The 12,528-nt window shown below is 45.5% G+C and overlaps 1 protein-coding gene across 3 annotated transcripts in view; it reads left to right on the top strand.

The window, feature by feature from the left end:
- The window catches only part of ankrd50 (ankyrin repeat domain 50), a 29,717-nt gene extending 20,095 nt beyond the window's left edge, over positions 1–9,622 (top strand). For all 3 annotated transcript variants that reach the window (XM_042074491.1, XM_042074492.1, XM_042074493.1), the window contains exons 4-5: positions 3,861–7,402; positions 7,787–9,622. In XM_042074491.1, coding sequence (XP_041930425.1) covers positions 3,861–7,399 — 3,539 coding nt within the window. In that variant the 3' untranslated portion in view covers positions 7,400–7,402; positions 7,787–9,622. The remainder of the gene's footprint in view (positions 1–3,860; positions 7,403–7,786) is intronic.
- Positions 9,623–12,528: the final 2,906 nt, after the last annotated feature.

Genomic DNA, 12,528 nt, shown 5'->3' with positions numbered 1-12,528 from the left:
GAACGGGGAGCTTTGAGGGAGTGAAGGAGAGCGAGGAGCTTGGGTTTCTGTTTTCCTTTTGGATCTGATGACTTAAGTTTGTGGCTTGTGAAGAACGTGCTGCACTTGGAGACGCCCGGGGTCCAAATTTTAAACCTACAAACCCCCCGCCACCCACCCCCACCCCTGTCCCCCCTCCCAACCCTAACCCTTCCTCACTTCCAACGATCTTGCGCTGTGCCAATGCGTGGCCCCATGTTTGTCATCTGAAAAATGAATCTTGGGCAAAAGGCTGAAAAGGGGCAGGCAGGAGGAGGGTGCTGAACAGTTCACCTTTGTGCAGGGAGGGCATGTCTTCTGTGGCTCATATCCAGTTCCGTAACAAGTGGCAGCTGCTTCCTACACTGGGCCCGCGAGGTGCGTCCCCTTAGCCATGCGACTATCACAGTTGCTGGACGAGCGAGAGAGCCTCTCGTGTTCCACTGAGTTACCCTGTCAATCCCGGCAGAAAGAGACATGAGCAACAACAGATGCACATGGTGGCAAAGACTGGTCAAGAATGCACAGTTGTTGCAGTAGCCCAGCGGCCATTAGCATTAGCGCATTTCAGATGCAATGCGAGCTTGAACAACCCAATACAGACAACCTTATTGTCTTGGAAAAAAATAACCTTTGTTTTCTTTATTAGTGTTGCAAGAATTAAAAACAAGAAAATCATGGGCCACCTAACTCACTCTGGGAGGTGCTTTTGATGCGAATAAGAGGAGCTGTGATGATGGGGTTTGCGGTTGATTCTCACGGGCATGTCTTCATGATCACTGGGCAGAGCAGAAGCTCGGCGAGTCCCTCGCAGTGTGTTTGTTTGTACTCGGCTGTCCTGTACATGACCGCCGCAATACTAGCGCCGCCACTCAGTTGAGCAGGCTGCAGAGCTTGTGAAGTGATGTCTCTGATGACTCAAGTGGAAATTGTAGGTCAGCATCTTCCATTTACTGTAATTGAATGAGAGGGCTTCTTGGCGTGTGCCGACTGGAAGCTTCAGTGGAGGCAGAACGAGTTAATTTGCTCTCTCTCTGTGTGTGTGTGTGTGTGTGTGTGTGTGTGTGTGTGTGTGTGTGTGTGTGTGTGTTTGTGTTTGTGTTTCCTTTTCCTCCTTCATGCTCAATCAATGTTGAAGATCAATGTTAACAATGATATCCGTAGTATTTGTGGCCTGACATCAGTCCCCCTTGTTTTATTTTGTTTTGTCGTATTTTTTCGCTCTCCAAGCACCTACGAAATAGTTGCAAACCACAGATTATTTTGGAACTTGTGTTAAGGAACTCCTGGCCTGCACCATGACTAGAGCTCTTTGTTCCAATCTTGGCTTATGAACACAGGTTCAAGCAGCTATGCAAAAACACATTCTCATCTGAGATGGTGCTGGAACAAACGAAAGTATGAAATATCCTGTAGGTACAGGAAGCAGCATGGCTAACTAATCCTTTTTGCGGTGCGGCGCACAGCACACTCTCTGGACCTCTCTCTCTCTCTCTCTCTCTCTCTCTCTCCCTCATGGCTTCTCTCCAAGCCAAACAGCCAGACAACCTACTTTAAACACATGATGCACAGGCACAAGCCATCCAGCAGCGAAAATGGATTTTTAGGTCATCTGTCCTAGAATCCCCCTTGTTTTTCCTCCCCCCCCCCCCCCCCCCTTTATGGTCCCCTTTCCTCCTTCCTCCTTTGGACTCTGTTAGTTTCCTGTCCTAAGGCTGGAGGCGGCCCAAGCAAGCACTAGCTAAAGGATTCGGCGAAAGGTGGGGCGCTAGGTCAGAGAGCCTGGAAATGAGTGCCGACTCCGCTCCCCTCTCCCTGCCTGGTCGCAGTCATGGAAAAGAATCTCTAATGATAAAAACAACACAGGGCCAAGGGAGGAGGACAGCAGTGGAATGGGTTCACTTCACTCTGCGCCATGCTGGGAAGCTATGGCATACATGGAGTGCCAGTTTAAAGCAGGACATGTTACAACAGCGTTCGAGTTTCCCATGCAACATGTGGTCATAAAGATTTATTAGTTGGTAGAGCTGTTGTTGGTACATGAATGGATTAATTCATTATGCCTTTTTTTGTCAATGTCAATACTTCTATTGACTTACTACTTGTGAAGTGCAGCTAAACAGGTGTTGTGTGTGTGTGTGTGTGTGTGTGTGTGTGCGCACACTCGCATTCCACACAATGCTATCTGAATGGTGCCAAGTCTCATTCAGATTACACAATCTGTTGCAAACAAAGGTCTCACTGACATTATGTTACCACATTGACAAAGCAGATCTGATCAGTCTGGTTCTCTGCAAGAAACAAACAAAATCATGACATCTTATTTTGAGCTTGTTTGCTTTATTATAGGAGGGAGGAGTAACTGTTGTGAATGAAGGCTCTGTTGCAATGTATGGCTATGTAGGATGTTTATGCACTTGCTGGCAGTGAATTTCTTACTCATCCTCCCCCCCCCTCTCTCTCTTCCCTCCATTTCTCTCCTTTGCTTTCATCTTTCTTTCTTTATCTCTCTTCGATCTGGCAGACAATTAAATAAAACACTGGAATGTTGCTCATCATTCCTATTGAGGGAGGCAGAGTTCACTATGAGAAATATGTTAACAACTTTAGAGTGGGCCATGTAGACTGCCCCCCTCCCCTTTTCATTTATCGCTTGGGAAAGCCAGAGACCATGGGAACAGTAAATAGATCTATGCGTAAAATGCTTTCCCTGCCCCTGGGCTTTCACCCACGCTGGAGTTATGTTAGCAAGGAGAATGTTCACCACGCCATTAGCAGTAGCAGGCATGTGAGATAAAACAAAGGAATTTTCAGTATCTGGGAAGCCACTGCCTTGCTTGGAGCTACTTGATATAAGTCTCTATGTCTATTAATTAACACACAGAAATGTCTCCCACCCCACCCCCCTCGGAAAAGTCTGGCAATACATAGTGTTGCAGTAGGGAAACAAAACAAGGGGTGTGTATAAGGGTGGTATGTAGACAGACCTCACTTGTGTAACTTGCCTTATTTTTGTAACTTGTCCTTGTGTGCATAGCCGTTGTAGACCGAACAAAGAAAGTGTAGGGCATTTCAGGTACACGTTGCATAACATACATATATGCCTTTTCTCTGCTGTAGTGAAAGAGAATGCTTTTCCCAATGCCAAACCATGACCATGTAATTTATAGAATAATGCCTGGGAACATGCATAACAGTAAAGACATATGGTAGAACTTATGCTTCTGGAAGCTATAATATGGAACTATTTCAGAGGTTAAAATTGCTTTATCATCAAGAACATCTTCATGATGAGTTTTCTCTTCCATTATTTCAGGAGTAGCATTCTGTTTATCTCATAAAAAGGTTTGGTTTGTGGCTTTGGTCTTGGTCTTTGGTTTGATATTCAAAAAGTATTTCATCCTTTCATCTATCTCTGAAATTATATTACAAAGGCCTTTTTCTCATCCCACTGTCAGAGTTGTGCATGAATTGATTTGGACTTGGTACATAGCTCAATACCAAGTGATGCTGAACTCTCAGACGTGGTCTTGTACCACCCGGGCTATAAAAATCCTGTGTTTACAGCTGATTAGCCTCTGCATGTCGAAATTAAAGGTTACCATAATGGATCAAACAATGCATTGCTTCAAGGATCAAAAGATCAATGGTAAAATTAGTCTGTCTGCCTGCCCTTCCCAGCGAGGCTGTGCACTCCTATGTGCTGCTGTTAATTCAGTTTCAAAGAATAAATAATAGCCATATAATCTTCTGTAGTTTTATCATTTAAAAATGAGAAATGCTTCTGTTTGGAACATCAAACTGGTTCTAATTGTCGTTTTTCTGTGTGTCTTTTATTGCAGGGTTCCGAAAGATCAGTCTGGATGACCTGCGCAAGGCGTACATCGTCAAGGATGTCCAGCAGTACATCCTTCATAGGCTGGACCAGGAGGAGGCCTTACGACAACACCTCACCAAGGAGACGGCTGAGATGCTCAACCAGCTGCACATCAAGAGCAGCGGTTGCTTCCTCTACCTGGAGCGCGTGCTGGACGGCGTGGTAGAGAGCTTCATCATGCTGCGGGAGATCCGTGACATCCCCGGCACCCTCAACGGCCTCTACCTTTGGCTTTGCCAGAGGCTGTTTGTGCGGAAACAGTTTGCTAAAGTGCAACCCATTCTGAACGTCATGCTCGCAGCCTGCCGACCCCTCACCGTGAAAGAGCTTTACCATGCTGTTTGGACTAAAAACATGACTCTGAACATGGAGGAGTTCCAGAAGAAAATGGACATCCTCTCAAAACTTCTTGTTGATGGACTCAACAACACAAAGATTCTTTTTCACTACAGCTTTGCGGAATGGCTCCTTGACGTGAAGCACTGTACACAGAAGTACCTGTGCAATGCTGCCGAGGGACACAGAATGATGGCAATGAGCTACACTTGCAGGGCCAAGCAGCTCAAACCTCTGGAGGTGCAAGAGTTTGCTCTCCACCTGATAAATTCCAACCTGCAGATAGAACCCTTTAACCTTGCTCTTTGGATGGTGTGGAATGGCACCCCTGCTAAAGACTCTCTGTCAACCTCAATCCCAAAAGAGCAGGAGGTCTTGCAGCTCCTGGTCAAAGCTGGGGCTCATGTCAACAATGAGGACGATCACGCCTCTTGTATTGTGCAGCAAGCTCTTGAGAGGGAAGACTCCATCCGCACGTTGCTTGACAATGGGGCCTCTGTGAATCAGGCAGACTCCTGTGGGCGAACACTTCTGGCTAACGCTGCATATAGTGGAAATCTAGATGTGGTCAACCTGTTGATTACCAGAAGGGCAAACATGGAACTCGAAGACAACCATGGTCAGACGCCTCTTACACTGGCAGCAAGGCAAGGTCACACCAAGGTCGTCAACTGCCTCATTGGCTTTGAGGCAAACATCAACCACACTGACCATGATGGCTGGACTGCCCTTAGATCCGCTGCGTGGGGTGGCCACTCAGAGGTCGTCTCGGCCCTCCTTTACGCTGGTGCCAAGGTGGACTGTGCCGACGCAGATGGCAGAACAGCTCTCAGGGCAGCAGCCTGGGGAGGACACGAGGACATTGTGCTCAACCTGCTCCAGCATGGTGCCGAGGTGAACAAGGCAGATAATGAAGGACGGACAGCCCTGATTGCGGCAGCTTATATGGGGCATAGGGAGATTGTGGAGCACCTGCTGGACCATGGGGCAGAGGTGAATCATGAGGATGTGGACGGCAGGACAGCTCTCTCAGTGGCTGCCCTCTGTGTGCCAGCCAGCAAAGGCCACGCGTCGGTTGTCAGCCTCCTGATAGACCGTGGAGCAGAGGTCGATCATTGTGACAAAGACTGCATGACCCCTCTGCTTGTAGCTGCCTATGAAGGACATGTGGATGTAGTGGACTTACTCTTAGAGGGTGGCGCTGATGTTGATCACACAGACAACAATGGAAGAACGCCACTCCTAGCTGCTGCCTCAATGGGTCACGCCTCTGTGGTCAACACACTGCTTTTCTGGGGCGCAGCTGTGGACAGTATCGACAGTGAAGGAAGAACAGTGCTTAGCATTGCATCCGCTCAGGGGAACGTGGAAGTGGTCAGGACTCTGCTGGACAGAGGCTTGGACGAGAACCACAGGGACGATGCAGGTTGGACGCCCCTGCACATGGCCTCCTTCGAAGGCCACCGGCAAGTGTGCGATGCACTCCTTGAGCAAGGTGCCCGGTGCACAGAGGTGGACAATGACGGACGGATCCCCCTCATACTGGCCGCACAAGAAGGCCACTACGACTGTGTGCACATACTGCTCGAAAACAAGTCCTGCCTCGACCAGCGGGGGTACGACGGGAGGAATTCTCTGCGAGTGGCTGCCTTGGAAGGTCACAGAGACATTGTGGAGTTGCTTCTAAGTCATGGGGCAGACATAGACTACAAAGACGCTGACGGGCGGCCCACCTTGTATATACTGGCACTTGAGAATCAGCTGGCTATGGCGGAGTACTTTCTGGAGAATGGAGCCAACGTGGAGGCCAGTGACACAGAAGGGAGAACAGCGCTGCACGTCTCGTGCTGGCAGGGACACGTAGAGATGGTGAGGATGCTAATCAACTACCATGCCGATGTCAACGCTTGTGATAATGAGAAGCGATCTGCTCTGCAGTCTGCAGCATGGCAGGGTCACGCCAAGGTTGTCCAGTTTCTGATCGACAACGGGACTCATGTTGATCACACTTGCAATCAGGGAGCCACAGCGCTTGGAATTGCCGCCCAGGAAGGTCATATTGATGTTGTCCAGATTCTGTTGGAGCACGGTGCAGATCCTAACCATGCTGACCAATTTGGCCGAACGGCCATGAGAGTAGCCGCCAAGGGTGGGCACACAATGATCATTAAACTCTTGGAAAAATATGGCGCCTCAAGCCTCAATGGCTGCAATCCTTCTCCAATACACACCATGGAACAGAAGACTCCTCTGACTGTCTCGGGGAAGATGCAGTCCCTTACAATCAAGTCTAACAGTTCTGGGAGCACAGGAGCCGGTGATATGCAATCGACAGGACGTGGCCTGCAAAACGGTCCAGTGCATGCTTTCAGCTCCCCCTCAGAGTCGCCAGACTCCACCGTGGACCGTCAGAAATCGTCTCTCTCCAACAACTCCCTGAAAAGCTCAAAGAACTCCTCGTTGAGAACCACCTCGTCCACTGCAACCGCCCAGACTGTGCCCATAGATAGTTTTCATGGGCTCTCCTTCACCGAACAGATTCAGCAGCACTCTCTGCCACGCAGTCGAAGCAGACAGTCCATTGTCTCACCTTCGTCCACAACCAAGTCCATAGGTCCACAGCCTAGCTCTCCTACCAGCGAGTTTGACTGGGGGCAGATCAAGCCAGGGCTCAAGCAAAGCAAAGGCACCAAAAACAGCACCTCTAACTGTTCCAACAAAATGGGCTCTGGGGACAAAAAGAAGTCCAAGAACAGTGGCCCTGCCCAGGGTCAAGTTCTGGAGTATGAAATGACACAGTTCGACAAGAGGATTGCGCTCAACAACCCAGTGTCCAATATTGGCATCAAGGACCCACACTGTAAGATAGTGGTTGGTGGCCCAATGCTAGACTCGGGGCAGACCCAAGAACAGTACTATATCCAACAGCAGAGCTTAGCTGAGAAAAAGAGGAATGGTATCATGACCAACCCCAACTATCACCTACAGGGCAATCAGGTTTTTCTTGGGAGAGTGTCTGTCCCCAGAACTCTGCAGAACAGAGGGCATCAGGATGTCTTGGACAATTACCCAATTGGGGAGACAGAGTTAAGCCTTAAACAAGCCCTCAAACTGCAAATTGAAGGATCAGACCCTGGGTATAACTACAAAAAGGAAACTCCATTATAACTGGTGAGTTGCACGATTATTTGGTAAATCAGAAATGCATACAAGATTGTGGAGTACTTTACTTTGGCTTGCATTTGTAGATGTGCCATGCATTTCACATTGTCATCCTAATTACCATATGGCTTTAGAAATACATTAGCAAAGAACACTATAATTTTGATGTTTAGGCTGTCTTTTTAAACATGTTCTGGCTCAAAGCCATTGCAGCTGGGAAACATATTAAGCAGTTTTCTCGAAAGCAGTACTAAAGTTTTCCTCTTCCATTGTCTGTTACACTGACGTTAATACTACTTATTAGAGTTTTTTTCAAATAAGTATGCAATGATCTGTCCAAGAAAATGTTTTTCCAACTGAATACTAAACCAAATCATTCCATTGGCGTTTCAGATGTCTTGGATTGTATCCGTCAGCCTGACATACGAGGGAATGTGCCAAAGCAACTATCTTCATCCGCAAAAGTACTATATCCATTTCTTCTCTTTCGTCAGTGGAACACCTCAAAAGAAAAAAAAAGAAAAAATTCTAGGGAAGAATGTTGACCGCTGCACAAGGCTCACATAAACTGATACTTCAATGTGCCTACATTTGTTACAGCCTTCTTAGTGTAACCATGCACACTATCATTTTTATTTTATTTAATGTATTCGTATTTAATATGCAGTGTATGCACTTTCTAAAAAGAGGAAAAAAACAGACATGTATGTTTCGGTTTCCATTTAATGCCTCTTGAATTGGTATCAAAGTAACAGTAAAAAAACAAATGTACATTACATTTTGAGTTTTTGTCTTTTTCTGTGTATTTTTTTTCTGCCTGCAACCATACATATTGACAGCAATGTACCACAGAGTACGTTGTCACATCTTACTGGTGAATTATGAGGTAATGTTTTGTGCATTGATAACCTGCCATTCTGAAGACCCAAAACTCTGTATTGATCTCCTTCGGTGTGCTAAACATATGTTGTGTGTAATGTTAATAGCAATGGCAATTTATTCTACAAGTGTAATCAACCATATTTATTTTGGAAAAAAGCCACTTTCATTTTTATTGTATGCTTATACCATGGTGCTGTGTTCAGAGATTGCCTGTAGTCATTTTGGCCTCCTTTTGGGTGGTCTTCTTATTGTTTGTTTGTTTGTTTATCCATTTGTTTGTTTGTTTATGTGTATCAAAGATGCCAGAGGGAGCGAGTTCATTGGAAACTGAAGCCCAGATAATTTCATTTTGTCCCTGTGGGACTCTTTTATTTGATCTTGTTTTCTTTTTTGTTTCTTTTTTTTTTTGTCGTGAGCATTTCAATGGGTATTTAAACAACCAACAGTGTAATGGTTAACTGCAGTTTGGTGCTAAATGCAAAGTTCTCAAGTGAAAGCAGCAATTTCAGTGTGTTAGTCAAACAGGAACACTTACGTTCCTTGCAGTCTAAGTATAAGTACACCTCAAGGTTCAGGCTGTTTCTCCCTAATGGTTCTATGTTGACTTTATTTTGGTAATAATGACATATCTTATTTTTGTGGCAGTATAAAAATCAGTATGGCTGACACCTCACACCTACACCAACCAGTAGACTTTAAATAATATCATGGTTTTTAAAGAATTGTTTGATATGTATACTTGTTGAGCCAAAGTTGAAACACAGAAAAATAAAACTGAAATGTATTGGTTTCAGAAGTCCGAAAGAGATACCCCTAAAGCGCTAGCCTTTCACCAGGGGAGAGGGAAGGGAGAGGGGGTAGTGCTTGGAACGGGTGCCGAGGGATTTCAAACATCTGTTTCTCATGGCTTGGCCGAGGCCGTTTTGAGCATTTTGTGTGTAATGTCATATTTGTGCTGGCTTTTCACATTGTTAGCGGCGAAGTGTTTCTTTCGAGAACAATAACGGTGAGAGCAAATCTGAGAATGCAAGTGCACATGACGGACTATTTCGAGCCTGAGACTTTCTCCACGAGGCCTCGGCTTTGAAGGTTGGAAAAAAGGAAGGCTGACTCTTTGAAGATCTACCCTGGACAGTATTCAAAAACATTTTGCCATCTGTTAACCTGTCATGGGTATGTTTTTCTGTCTCCCACCAAGCATCTGTCATATTTTGGATCACATTGAAAGAATTTGATTGTAAATAGCTTACCATGTACATTGAGCCCTCATTTTGAAATTTTATTTCTTATATTAAGCTGAATTTTCCGACGTATATTAAAAGTGCTTAATAAATCATATTTGCTTTACTGCTGGAGCACTGTCATTTTGTCACTACTCGGCTTGCTCTCTTAAAGGCTTTCTTTACCACAGTAGGCCTATGTACGGAAGTAATGATTAACCATTAACTCTTTTAACAGGCACAGAACATCTGCTGACTAATTCTCATTCAGGTCAACACTGTTCATAGGGAGAAATGCTCATCATGTTGAGAAATATTTAGTCTGAAATTAGTATAACTGGGTTGTATAAGGTGTCTATATGTATGTGTGTGTATGTATGCAGCTGTATTAGTGTGTGTTAGGGGAGTATGATTAAATGTGCTTGTGTGTGTGTTATTTTGTCTGAAACAAGACTATGACGAGAGATTGCTCAGCTTGTAACTGATCCAAAGCAAACACGATCTGTTCCACTGAAGGGTCAAACCAGTAGAGAGGAAGAGAAAAGCAGAAAAAACAAAAAAATATATCCTCTTAACCTCTTAACTTATCCTCTTTATCAAAATGGCTGGAACCTTGAGACATTTGAGAAACCGCTATCCCTTTCCCCTCAGACAGCTGCATACCTACAGGCCAGGAACAAGAGAGGGGAAGAAGGAGAGGGAGAGAAAGAGAGAGAGTGAAAAGGAGAGAGAGAGAAATGGGGTCCTGGTCCTCAGTGTCAGGGCATTTGCGGTTATCTGCACACTTAGTATCCTGTGCTCAGGGTGATAACAGGGAGAGTAGTAGCCACTTTCAAAAAGAAGTGGACCATATCTGCCTCTCCCTCTCTTTCTGCCTCTCCCTCTCTTTCTGCCTCTCCCTCTCCTTCTCTCCCCTCCCCCTTCACATTGAGGCCTCATTCCTCGCAGGACTGTTCCCCAGTTTGGAGAGGTCTATCCAGAAAGCACAGTCCAGTGCTCCTAGCAACCATTGACCCACTTTTGATCTACGGGCATGCCATGGTAGTGCCTGTTTTTTTTTTTGTTTGTTTTCAAATCATACGTGTTTCTTGTGTGTTGCTCATGTTTTGGACAGATTTCCTCACACATGACATTCAGAGCTACAAGAAGATGCAGCTGGTTAGAGTTACATGCATTTGACTTTTGATCTGAATAAGCTCACACAAGACTAGATTACCCCACGGCCCATGGCTCGTAATAAAACACCAGGGGCGTCACTCACAGCAATAAATGTCGGCAGTGTCATCAGAAGACAAATGTCTCCTTAGCTGACCCTTGCAAATTACACCAAGCCAAGTCAATGTGGACATGTTGTGCTCATGATTTATGAGAAAACATTGGCTGTGTTTTTAATTGACATTTTTTCATCAGTAGTAGATGATGTCTTCTGTTCAGGTAACATTTAATGACCCAAAGCTGATACTGCATCCCTGATTAGTTTTATTTTATTCCCCCTATTCATGTTTGGATTGTTTGTTAAAATACCGCATACCTATAACATACAACCATAGCATCCTCTATTAAACTTAAGTTATTGTATTGCTCCTGACGTCAAAATAAACTAAATCAAGCAAATCCTTTCAACATATTTTCATATTTCCCACCTCTGTTTCCACTTAAAAGTGATTCTGGCAGCAAATGTAAAAGTACCTTTTGGATGAAGTCGTGTCAATTTGATATGGTATGGACAGCACCATATATCTGAATAGGAGATAGAAGTCAAATAAAGGTCTGATTCAGTGCTCTCTAGAGTGTGTGTTGGGGAGTTGTATTTTAAGAAGTAGGCCTATCCAGCAAAAGTATGAAAGAAGGATGCCTTTTTATTTCACTTCTATGTGACCTGCTTCCTACACACATACACACACGGGGTGCTGTCATTCTCTCCCCCATAGGGTATTTGATGGGGCAGGGCCAAGCCAGGACACCACATGCATCACGGCTCTTGGCCGGAGCTGAAGTGGAACGGAGGAATTTGCCAAGCGCCATCAGTGCTCTCTGGTTCACTCGGTTCACCTAGAGCCGGCTCTCCACACGCACTGATTTTTATGGCGGTATTATTAACAAGCTGTGCGCACCGCGCGCGGATGGTACTACTTTTCTTTTCCCCTCGCGCTCTGCAGTCCTGTGGTGACAGTTGTAATTATATGTCCCTCGGCCGGTCTGTGGATTCAAGATGGTGGTGGGTGTATGATTTAGCAATAGAGGGGGAGAAGGAGAGATTGGCTCTAAGAGCTTTTGAGGCTTAAGAAAAAATGCCTACTCAGGACCATATTATCTCTGCAGTACCCCAGAATGTTCAGTCCTGACGTCTTTCGCACTCTGGGCACATTTAGATGTAAGTGTTGATTCATGTTGTCTGGCTGGCTCGCCAGATCTCAGGAAATAAAGCATTAATGTATTAGCATGGTAATGAGAGTGTTTTATGTGATGCCTTACAGGTCATGCGACCAATATGTCTGTTGCAAGCTGTTATGCTCTGCTAGCAGTATCACACTTGGCAGTGCTGTGTGGATAGTTATTTATTTATTTCTATGAAATATTCAATTGAACCATTGCCATCATCTTTTTAAATATCCCACAGAGACAAGCCTCCTGGTCCTGACAATGATAAACTGACTCAAAGGGAAAGATATTTCCAAGATTAACGTTTTAGCCCCTTAGGCCAACTGGGCTCCGTGACTGAACACTGCCTTCTGCTAGAGACATGAATTCCTACCTTCCGTCAGAAGTCAAAGCATGATTTCGGCGCTGCTGAAGCTACCGTGTGACGTGACAAGAACCGGACGTGAGGTGGGGGACATGACGGGAGACCGAATTTCAAGTTCGGAGGCTCCTGTAGGAGAGTGCTAACGACCTACGCGGCTCCGCAGTGATGTCATTTGGGTTTGAGAGGAGTATCTGCTTCTGCTGGGTTTTGGCCTGTGCATCAGCCAGCACGCACATCTGGTTTTATTCCCCCTCCTCCCATGTTTCAAATGAGGAACTGCATTACAG

This window comes from Alosa sapidissima, chromosome 20 (genome assembly GCF_018492685.1).
Source record: "Alosa sapidissima isolate fAloSap1 chromosome 20, fAloSap1.pri, whole genome shotgun sequence".
NCBI classification, from domain to species: Eukaryota; Metazoa; Chordata; class Actinopteri; order Clupeiformes; family Clupeidae; genus Alosa; species Alosa sapidissima.
Note: the sequence above shows the minus strand (reverse complement) of the source record. Positions and strands in the feature narration are given on the sequence as shown.